Below are 12,066 nucleotides of genomic sequence, written 5' to 3'. Positions count from 1 at the left end.
CTCATAATACATACATAAAAGATTGCTCGATCACCTAAATGCATGCTCGTACAAAATGCTTTTCGAGAGCCCAACTTAAGTGTACACAAAATTTCATGTCTGTGAATCTTTATGAGTGATGTGATGTGCGATGAGAGAAAACACATAAGAGATGTTTTCAAAATAAAAAAAGAATACCATGGATGCATCTGGAACGTCCAAAAACCTTAGCATAGCACTTTAAAACGCTAAAATCTGACGTCTCCAGCTCAAGATATAGCATTTTAAGCTTAGGGCCTCATGAGGTCATAACCAAGCGAATAGAGACCCAAGTGACCCCTCAAGGGCCTCTATTCTCTTGGTTCTAACCCCTTCATAGTCTTAAATAGTATCTATCAATCGCTATTAAGTACGATCCGTTCGAATCTGAATTACAAGTACTTTATAAAAAGGTGATTGATGCTTGTGCGAGATGCACAGGTACAAGTACTTCACTTTATAGGATAGCAACAGCGGGTCATAAAAAAGCTTCGGTGCTTGTGCAAAATGTCACTATCAAGTGTCTTACTTTTCTGGTGATAGTGACAATTTCACCAAAATGGACATTTTCAGAAGGCTTTTTCAACGTAACATTAACCTTCTTCCTATTGGCTAAGGAGCATTCTCTCACTAGAGCTAAAAGGCCCGAAAGTGAGTCCATTTCTTTCCTAATGCCAACGATCCCCCTCATAGAGGAGTCCCTACGTCAGTTCACACTTGGAAGTGCCACCCTTGGCCTCACATGATTGTTTTGATAGACCGGGTGAGTCTTCCTCTCTGCCACTACCTAGCAAATGCAAGATGACTTCCAGGTGTCCATCTTGCCTGGTCATGCTAGTCAACTTTTATGCACAAAAAGAATATAAATAGTAAAAGTGGGGATTCTAAATGCACAAACGAGTTATTAGCATTGGTCAATGCCTGACAACCGGGGTTGGCATTTGGCTATTGCAGCCAGACAAAGGTGTGCCCTCAGCACTTAAGGGCACGGAGCATTAAATGAAGCTCCGGCCATGGGATTGACGACGCGCGAGTGGAAACACAGACATTGAGAGATCGCGGACCGTTAGATCGCCGAAAAGTAAGCTCGGACGCCGAAAGGTAACCTGGACAAAAACTGCATAGGGGGCGAGTTTATTTATCATGCTTAAGTCTCACCATGGTCACAATGTGCATGCGGGTGAAGTGGATAGCGCATGAGCCTTGTGTGTGGGAGGTCGCAAGTTCGACTGGCGGGGCTACATGGGGGGCCGCCTTTTTTTGTGAACCACACAATCGCCTCGAGATCCACGTGGGAATCTGATCCCACTGCTTTGGCTCCTTGCCGGTGTGCATCCCTCATTGGGGACATGGATTGGTTGCAAAATGGCAATTTGTTTCGAGCAGGGTTGCTTTTTGTTGGGCGTTTAACCTGTTTCCGGGTATTTTGCTGAATGTGAGCTACCCTTTAAAAAATACAGTAAAATTTTGCAGTCTGAACGAGGATGATCTAGGACGCTACGTGTAGGCTATGTGCTCTCTCTCTCTCTCTCGTCTGCGCGTTGCTTCACATCTCTGGTTGAGGGGAATTCTGCCCAAATGCTATTTTATGGAGTTTAGCCGTGGCAAGTTTTTGAAGTTTTCCAGGTACGCTTCAATGGCTAGGTGGCGTGAAGGTTCTGTTGTTTTTGCCGAAATTTGCAAAAACGTTTTTGAGAAAATGTCGTGGTTGACAATCTAGCTCCCCTTTTTCTTTCTTTGAATGTCTGTGGGGAGGGCTGCGATTAATGTGCTTGGTATTGTGTGGTTATCTCGGTTTTACATATGCTTTGGAATATTCCCATCGATGATTATTCAAACCAGAGAGAATTTCATGTGCAACACGATCGCATTGATGGGAGCCGTTTGCATGTCCCATGGTAGTGGGCCTGGCTTAGACCCTTGAGAATTGACAACAACTCTATAGCTTGCTGGAGGATGACAACGCCTTGTGCATATGCAACAGAATATGATTTTAGCATAAATGCATGGAATGTGGAATGAGAATGTGAAGGGGACGGAATGGGGCAGAAGGTAATGAGGTGGATTGGAGGCATAAAAATTCTCCTAAGTGATCCAGCTTTTAGCTTTATGCCTTAGAACACTTTGAAAACTAGAAGCCTATGTGCAAGTCACGTCGATGCTTGTTTGTTGCTTTCTTATGCCGTTCTTAAGACTTCTGCAAAACCTCCTTAACCTTGGCAAATGATGTGGCTAGATCTTCTACAAAATGATCGGTGTGAAAGATCTTATCCTTTTGGTCACAAGATAGGCGGAACGTGCTTGCAACCCTTGACTATCTCAAACGGTGCCTTTTCATTGGATTTATGTAGTGGCAAACAGTTCCCACTGAGATTTATGATCAAAGATGTAACATTTATTCTGATTGCCCATCTATCTGTGAATGAAACTGTTGGGGTACAGGCCCGGCCTCGCAGGCTATGGCCGCCCGCCCACTGGCCACCTTATTCTTGTACATATACCAAGAATAAGGAGTAGCTCATTTGAGTCTTGCTCCACCTACACATGGTCTTCTCTCTCCTTCTCTCCTTCCCGCATGCACACCACACTGCATCCGCACCGAGCACGCACACATCCGTGCACACACACTCTTCAACCGGTATCAGAGTCACGACGGTGATCGGCGCGTGCGATGGCTTCCCCACGAGACGCGGAAGTGTGGAGCTCGACTATGGAGGCACGAGCTTGGTGGCGGTAGATCCGGCTCGGTGGCGTCGGATCGGAGTGAATCGGTAGAGATCTGGGTAGATCGTGGATCTGGGAGCACACGGCATGTGCAACCCCTCTTGGGATTTGGGGAATCTTTGAGAGAACATTGGCATCTCTGTAGAAGTGAAGCTCTGTTGTAACGAGCAGGAGAAGCTGACATAGTGGAAAGCTTGAAGAAGCTGAGCAAGCTTTGGAAATTTGTAGGGAATGAAGCAAGTGAAGCTCGGACAGTAGGAGATCGAGCTAAAGAGCTTGAATAAAGAAATTTGAAAAGTCTGCAGCAGAGCAAGAAGCTTGTTGGAGATTGAAGGGAGTTTAAGCAATCGAAGGCATCGTTCAATTGAATAGCCTGAATCGGCAGAGCTTGAAGGCAAATCGATTAGCAAGGAAATGCTACAAGCTCATGATCAAGGGCATGAGAGAATCACGAGCTTGAAGGGGGAGAATCAAGCAAGTCACACTGCGTGTGTAGCACACAATTGGAAAAGGAGCACGTTAGCGCTGGGCATTCAAAAGATTAAGAGAAGCATTGAGCATCGAGCTTGGCAGAGCAAGGGGGAAATTGAAACAATCAAGCATTTAGGGGCAATCGAGCAGCACTATTAAAAGCATCACTTGAGCAGCAGGGCAGATTCTGGACTTTGGGCAGCGAGTGCAGAGTTCGAAAGCTTGGGTGTGGTGGTATCACACACACACACACACACACATTGCAGAGAATCGAATAGAGCCGATGCCCTGCCGACTACATCTGTGTAGTAGGCAGTTTCAGAGAATCGACAGCGAGCAAATTTTTTTTAGATTTGTGTGTAAGGGTGGATTCACACACTCGGAGAAGAAATAGAGAGAGTGCGAAGAGCCGGTTTTCGAACTCGCAAAATTTTGGCTTTCTTCTCGGCTTTCCGTGATTTTTGGTCCGATATCGATAGTTCTTTTCTTGATTGAGAGCGCTTCTCCCGGACGATTCTCTCGTCGACTTCAGTAGCTTCGTTCCGGCTTTTCTGCAGATGGCATCGGCCTTTGCTTCGAGCGTCGACGGTTCAGCGCATCGGTTTCAACACCGATTTGGCGGTTTTTCGGATTTTGCATTCTTCTCGGCATTGGCCTCGAGCATCGGCGGCTATGGCATCGGCGAGCGCTTCCGTTCGGCGGTGGAAGCTGACATCGACCTCCTTTTCTCCGCTTTGACATAGCGAGAGCAGTTGGGCTCTCCTACAGCGTAGCTTCGCCAACGACTTTCCTTCCGTGCCCATTCTGGAGCGGATTTGCTCCGATGGACATTCCATTGGTATCTTGACCTTGATCTAGCATTTCGGCTTCGACGACTCCCATTTTTCTAGCTTTGGCGGCACATACCGACGCATAGTGGCTCGGATAGTCCATTTCGGAGCAGTTTTTTCTGCGAGCGCGGCTCTCGGACGGCGATTTCGACCGTAGGCAATTGGTTGTGCTTTGCGTTTGGTTTTCAATTTATGTGCTTATCGACCGATGACATAGTGTGCGCCAGTTTCCGACATACATTTTGCTCGCAGTTTGCGCTTTCTTGTAGTGCAGACATGTATGATTGTGTGGGGCATTCTAGAGAGAGTTTTTAGCACGGTTTTGTGCAGTCTCATGTTATGTATGCATGTGCGGATATAGCTTGAGCTAGCTATAGCTCGTAGGTACTAGGTTCACAAGTTTACAACGTTTTTGGACAGGTATAGGTCCATAGAGCCGCTCGTTCAAGAGTGAGCTTGTTTTTCAGGGTTTTGGCATTTTATGTAAACCATTTGTGGATTTGTTTATTGAGACACGAGTGTCTGTATGCTTTATGCTATATTGGTGAGATTTTTTTGAGTTTTCACTCAGTTTTCAGGAGATGCAATGTCAGTTTTTTCCGAGATTCTCGCCATGTTTCATGCATATCTACAGTTTACTCTCTGATGGTTTAGTGGTTGAGTTTGACTCCCATTTTTGACAGGTTTGTTAGCTTGGACACAATTTAGTGTTCTTGTATCCAATCTCGTAGGAGTAAGGATTGCGTATGCTTATGTGGCTACAGACAGACAATCACAGGTTTTAGAGGTTTTTTGCAGGTAGTTTCTCTTGTGGGATGCGTTTTGAGCTAGTTGATCACTACTTGCTTGTATGGTCATGCGCTTTACGCACAGTTGAGCTTTTTGTCGCAGATTGTATGCTTGTAGATATAGCAGATTGTGGAGCTGTTTCATGCGTATATGAGCATCGGTTTTGATGCGATTGATCATGGGTTTCATGATTGTGTAGTGGTCGAGTTATCTCCCACTTTGTTGCGAGTTTGGCATGATCTATGGTAGAGATTGTACTTGAGGTTTTTGCTCAGTTTACAGGGGAGACTGCCAGTTTTCTCTTAGGTTTTCTCGCCATAGTTTCTTGACATTCACTTATGGTTGCAGATATGTGTGACAATTTAGAGTCTACGGTGATGACTTGTGAGAGACGACGGTCTTGTTCTTGCCGATACATACGTGGTTGGCATTGTGGTCACACAGGGCACATTAGGCGCTGCTGTTTTAGACGTATGAGACATCAGCGGAGATCTATGCGTGGTGCATATGAGGTTTTGACACATGTTAGAGCGGTGGCTCCATATACTAGTGACGGTGATGTCACGTTTGCCTTTAGCGTTCCTCTTGATTACATGTCTTTGAGAGGTGACACTTTTCCACGTTGGTTGCTAGATGAGGATGCAGTCTTCCATGTCACACTACCTTGTGATTGGTTTAGCACCTTCTCTAGTGGGAGCTTTGGTTGTGTGCACTTGGTTGATGGTTCGGCTTTTGACATTGCAGGTGCAGGAGATGTTTGCTTGTCATTACTCAGTGGTGCATCATATACGCTACGACATGTGACAGTTTGATTTTAGTGGGAAAGTTAGCAGATCATGGGTGTCAAGACACTTCTTAGAGAATAGTCTTTCTTGATGCATTGTGGATCATTAGTGATTGCCAGAGGAGCCCGCAGTGGCTTGGTCAATGGTATATCCTATGCATGTGTTTGAGGTTCGAGACAGCATGGTCTTGGTTTTGTTGTTGGCATGCTTTGAGCGAGAGATGAGGCATGTCTCCTTCGTGGGTGTGCTCCAACATCCTCACGAGACAGAGCATTTAGCTGTGCAGGACGTGCCAATAGACTTTGTAGAGACAGAGGTAGAGCGACAGTGCTATAGTGAGACAGCAGGTGTTGTCAGAGTTTGTGCAGGCAGAGGTAGAGCGGGTCTGCTCCCTAGAGATACAAGACAGAGATGACTGACATGGAGTTCTTTGATATGCTAATGCTAGAGGCTGATAAGTTGGTGCCAGGACGCACAGTGGAAGCCTATGGGTGAGAGGGACGTAGCCATCTGAAACCGGCCTGTTCAATCCAGAAAGGGCGGTAGACTTTACTTCAAACCTTGATTTAGCTTTCACCCATTATTAGTCGTCTATTTTACCTGCGCTATAGTGACACAAGAGAAGGGAATGGGATACAGATGCTAGAATGCACCTGTATGAGAAGACCGACACCAGATTGGCCCCTAACTTAGGCGCCCCTTTCGGTATTTCTTTATTCTTTGAAAGAGGGAATAAATGCTGTGGATCCCTACAAGCTGCCCCGCACAAACTTGGCTGAATTTCAACTGTTCCGGCCTGATTTCGGCAGCATAACTGTACTAGGACCCTTCACAGTCAGTATTCCCACGCATTGACTGACTTTCCCAATGCATACGGGCACTTTGCAAAACTTGGCGAGAATCTGCAGCACGCTGAATTCTCTGTTTTCAGCCCTGAAAATGCGCAGATCACCTGTACAGCGGTCCCCTTGCGTCCCCGAACCTCCTGGGGGTATTAGGGTCCGTTTAGGGCCAAAACCCTAAACCTGCAAAAATACACAGCAGGCTGTAATTCACTGTTTCGGGCTCCGTTTCGCGTGCCGGTCGCATCCGTAGCAAGTCCTCGAGCTCCCGCACCTGTAGGGCTACTTGCCCTTTGAATCGGACGAGATTTCTGGCGTGAAACCTCTCCGAATTCACCTGTACTTGCGGGGGATTAGCCGCTAGCTAATCCAGTACGTGTGCAAGAGGCTCTTGCCTCGGCAATCGCGCATGAACCCACACAACTGTACATTGGTCAAATGAAGAGCCCACTAGAGGGGCATAACATATTGCCAAAGGGGAGAGAGAGGGCAGTGCGTAGCGTGCAGGGCATCACTCCTGGCACCGCACTGTGCATAAGAGGGAAAGCAAGCACTCCATAGCTCTTAACCTGTACAAAAAACTGCAAATGAGCCTCTCCCAGCTTAAAATTCAGCGCCAACTCTCTCTTGCATTAGAAACTGCACCAGAATGTGCCACTTGGCACATTTACAAGCATTTTCCCGTTTCGGGGTTGCCGCCTAAAAATCTCCCAACCGGTTGCCCAGTTGACTTCACGGCAGAGCAAGAAAATGTTCCCTTTGTCATTCCGGAGGTAATGACGTCAACACATTTTCAAGTCCCAAAATAGCAGTTCCCTAAATTTTAGGAGATGCTGCCATTGTATCTTTCTAGGTCATCCGACCCTCTTTGTACACTGCGGCCACATCCAGAACTGAAATGTAGCCTCTGTAGCAAAGGATTCCACTTTGGCTAGTCAATGACCCCACTTGGCTATCCATAGTCCTTGTCCAACCTTAGTGCTCTCTTGCACTCAGGCCTGGACTCCCTCTGGACAGTTCCACACTAGCTATGCAATGCAGGGCAGTTAGATTTCCCGAGGGGTGTTTCCAAAAAGTGAAAGTAAATAGATAATAAGAAAGAAATCAACAAAAAGGATAGATAGTAGTCACACGCTGGTGACATACCCTCCTCTTGAAATCTCAAACGTCCTCGTTTGCATCTATGTCGTACAGGCTCCTAGTCAACATTGATGTATTCAACACCTGTCGACACATGTACGACACATACATGCTCATTGTCAACCCTGGTGTATTCAACACCTCGTCGACTCATGTAGTGCCTGCGTGTGAACCCTGTCCCAATGACATAGTGGTAGCTTCGCACTCTGCCATTGCTTTGAGTCACTAACTTTCCAATGACAAAATGGTAGCTACACATTTTGCCACTGTCTTATAGTACACGTTGGATCCCGTAACACTTTCGAGCATACCCAAACCGACAGTTTAAGAATGCAGTTACACATGTACTCTTCAATAGAAGCAATCACTGTATCCTTGACAAACTGACAAGAAATTCTCACTTCTATAGCATTGACCAAACTTTTGGACATTCCATAAGAGCAATTGCCAAACTGACAATCTGTACAGCTCTAAGATTCATGTAACAGGTATTTGATTTGAGCTCACTTTAAATACCATGTACATCATTTGTTTCAGAAGCCATTGTCACACTGACAATCCATGTAACTTTGAAACTCAAGGGGTCAAGGTAGGTTGCAAATCGAAGGCTTCCAGGTAAAGTGATAACACAGTTGGTGACTGTGCAAGTTCACCTTCTTCCATCCACTTAGCATCCATTGGTGGATAGTTTCTGAACTTTACCAAGTAACGCCTAGCAACCTTGCCTTTCACTTTCCTTTCTTTGTGTGCCAAAATTTGTTCAGGGACCAAGATCTCGTCAAGTTCCTCGACTTCCGGCTGATCTTCAGCTGGCATATCTTCTGGCACATCACCCACATAGGGTCTGAGAAGACTCACATGAAACGCATTGTGAATCTTCCAACTGTCAGGCAATTTCAGCCTATATGCAACATCACTGATTATGTCGCACACTTGAAAAGGCCCATAGTAACGCATGCTGAGCTTTGGAAACAGTCTTTCCTTGCCCTTCATCTTCTTTAACCTTGCCTTTTCAAAGCGTAAAAGCACCCAATCACCAAGTGAATATACCACTTCACGACGGTGACGATCAGCTGCTTTCTTTTGCTTTGCCTGAGTCCTTTCTAAGGCCACTTTGACCTTCTTGTACATTTCATCCATGTCCTGAACATACTTATCTGCTTCAAATATCTTGTCCTTTGTATGCAGTATGGGAGGAACCTTCTTGCCACCTTCAACTATCTCAAAGGGTGCCTTGCCAGTTGATGAATGCACTGTATTATTGTATGCATACTCCACCAATGGCAAATACTGCTCCCACTTTCCTTTATGCTCTGACACATAGCACTTCAGCAGATCTAGGACAGTAGAATTTGCCTCTTCTGACTGCCCATTTGTTTGAGGATGAAATGATGAAGAGAATTTGAGCGTGGTGCCCATATTCTCAAACAAGCCTCTCCAGAACAAACTTGTCATGCGTGGATCACGGTCGCTAACAATTGACTGTGGCATGCCATGATACTTGAAAATATTGCTCATAAACAAACGTGCCATCTGATCTGGCTTTATCTTCTTCCTGACAGGAATAAAATGAGCCTGTTTGCTGAATCTGCAAATAATGGTCCAAATACCATCGTTTCCTGTCTGCGTTCTCGGAAGATCAAAGATAAAATCCATAGCAATACTTTCCCATGGTTTATCTGGAATAGGTAGTGGTTGCAATAACCCTGGTGCCTTTTGCCTGTCAAACTTGACCTTTTGGCAAATTAGGCACTCTCGCACAAAGGCATCCACATCCCTTCTCAATGTAGGCCAATAGAAGAATGTCTCAACCGCTTTAACTGTAGCATCGATACCACGATGCCCTGCATACGGTGGGACATGACTCTCTTCCATAACTTTGCGTCGCAATGGCTTTGTGACACACAATCTGCCATGCATCATCATGAACCCATCTTTGAGAAGATAGTGTTCATGACGTTGTCCATCCATTAGTTGCTCGAAGACCCTTGCAAAATCTTCATCATTTGCATACTGTTCTCTCATATCATCAAGTTCATGATGATAAGGAATTGACACAGCTGAAATTTGTGGCTTCCTTGACAAGGCATCAACCACAACGTTCTTCTTGCCTTCCACATGCACAATCTGAAAATGGAACATGGACAAGATATTTGCCCATCGCATATGCTTCTCAGATAACTTTGTTTGTGTCAAGAAGTACCGCAAGGTCTGATGGTCCGTTTGGACAACGAAATCTGCACCTAGCAGGTAGTGTTTCCAACTTAAGAGCGCATGAATCACAGCCAGTAACTCTTTCTCATAGACCTGCATGGTCATCTCTGGCCCTTGCAAAATTCTGCTCTCATAGGCTACTACCCTGCCATCTTGCATTAGCACTGCACCAATGCTACTACCGCAGGCATCACACTGGACCACAAATGACTTCCTAAGATCTAGCAACACAATGACTGGATCTGAAGTCATCTTTTCCTTTAAGAGATTAAAAGCTGAAATCTCTTTTTGTGTCCATCTAAAGGTGACTGCCTTCTTTTGAAGAGCATGTAAAGGTGAAGCAATCTCAGCGAAATTTCGGATAAACCTTCTGTAATAGGAGCATAGTCCCAAAAAGCTTCGGACATCATGCACCGTCTTCAAATTTGGCCATGACTTGATCGCTTCAACTTTTGCAGGATCCATTCTGACACCGTCCTTTGAGACAATGTGTCCCAGAAAGTGAATCTCTTCCAGAAAAAACTCACTTTTCTTTGCATTGATGAGCAACCTATGATTGCGTAGCTCTTTGAACACAATGGCCAAGTGATGCCTATGCTCCTCTTCATTCTATGAGTAGACTATCATGTCATCAAAGAATGTACCAACAAACTGCTGGTGTGGACGGAAAATTCTGTCCATCATCCTATTGAACGTAGCAGGAGCATTTGTGAGACCAAAGGGCATCACTAAAAATTTGTAAAGGCCAAACGTTGTTCTAAAAGCAGTCTTGTGCACATACTCTGATCTAATGCGGATCTGATGGTACCCACTCTTTAGATCTATCCTGCTAAACATAGCTGCTCCTGCTAATTTGTCCATAATATCATCAATTCTAGGTATAGGGAACCTATTCTTGATGGTATTCTTGTTCAGTGCACGGTAGTCGATGCACATACGCCATGAGCCATCCTTTTTCTGCACCAACAACACTGGAGAACAGAATGGAGATGAACTGGGCTGAATCAGCCCCTTTTCTAACAGCTCCTGTACTTGGCCCATTATCTCTTTCTGCTGAGCCGCACTAACCCTGTAGGGAGGCTTATTTGGTGGGCTACTGCCTGGCACCAAATCTATCGCATGGTCCTCGGGTCTCTCTGGCGGTAATTGAGATGGTAATGAATCGGAATAACAGTCACTATACTGTTGTAAAAACGTTGACCTTTCTTTATCTAGCACAGATAAATTTGATTCATCACAATCTGACACTTCACGTGCAAAAACCAAGTACGCAGAAAGATGCTTTTTCATTACAGAAGTAATAGCAGAAGCTGATACAGTAGGAATAGACTCCCCTTTAAGCTTTACATCCAGAATGTGAGTCTTTCCCCTGCTCTGTACAGTGATCTTTTTGTTGTAGGCATCCAAGATTCCCTGTACACGAAACAACCAAGGAATACCTAACAACACATCACATCCGTCCAGTGGCATGATGTAAAATTCTTCAGCATCTACATAGGACTGGATATGTAGACGCAACTTTCCAATGATGGGCGTCACAGCCTCTGTATGGCCAGGACATGCCAAACCTGCCTCTGCTGTATACCCCATCTCTTCAGGTCTGATTCCCAACTTTGAAGCCAATTCTGGGGAAATGAAGTTGGCTTTGGCACCTGGATCAAAGAAGATAAGCACTGTTTGATCCCTGACCTTTCCCCATGCTCTGCAAAGCTCACTTGCATCTGAATTTGGCTTGTCGCCCACCATATCTGGCACTAGACCAGCCATGGGCTTCTTTCCTTTCCTGTCCTCCTTGTCTTCAGAATCAGCTGGCCTTTTCTTTGTAGGACAATTGTAAGCAATGTGGCCAGGCTGCTCACATATAAAGCATTTGTTCTCTGTCCTCAGGACCTTCTTATGCTCTTCTGACTTGCGAGGAAAACGTCTTTTCCATTTCTTTGCTGGTCCTTTTTCTGATTCAGCCGTAGCTTTGTCTTTCCCTGCGTTGGCTGACTCCTGAGTCCCTTTAGGAGCCTCATTGGGAATGTGCTTCTTGGCTGAATTTTTCTTGCCTGATCCTGCCTTGACGCCAGTGTTAAATTCACAATCTTCTCCCTTGAGCAAACCATTGCCAGTGTTTGCTACCTCGATGAGCTGCGTCAAAGTAGTGACTTTTGTCTTCGTGTAGTACTTTCTCAATCCTTTAGGTAGGCCACAAGAGTATTTTTCAATCTGTTCTGTCAATAGCACAAACCTATAGGAAGTTACTGGAAG

General features: G+C 45.4%; 1 protein-coding gene across 6 annotated transcripts in view; it reads left to right on the top strand.

Annotated features, from left to right (window-relative positions):
* Window positions 1-1,266: 1,266 nt before the first annotated feature.
* LOC147462310 (uncharacterized) overlaps window positions 1,267-12,066 on the top strand; it is a 131,324-nt gene continuing 120,524 nt past the window's right edge. For 3 of the 6 annotated variants that reach the window (XR_015184347.1, XM_086483463.1, XM_086483465.1), the window contains exon 1: window positions 1,271-1,644. Coding sequence is in view for 5 of the 6 variants with exons in the window: in XM_086483463.1 (XP_086339589.1) it covers window positions 1,529-1,644 (116 nt within the window). In the remaining variant the exon portion in view is untranslated. Of the gene's footprint in view, window positions 1,645-12,066 lie in introns of all 6 variants that reach the window. The other 3 variants (XM_086483455.1, XM_086483469.1, XM_086483459.1) reach the window with 3 other exon arrangements.

Source organism: Adiantum capillus-veneris, chromosome 2 (assembly GCF_014529385.1).
Source record: "Adiantum capillus-veneris isolate H3 chromosome 2, ASM1452938v2, whole genome shotgun sequence".
NCBI classification, from domain to species: domain Eukaryota; kingdom Viridiplantae; phylum Streptophyta; class Polypodiopsida; order Polypodiales; family Pteridaceae; genus Adiantum; species Adiantum capillus-veneris.
Note: the sequence above shows the minus strand (reverse complement) of the source record. Positions and strands in the feature narration are given on the sequence as shown.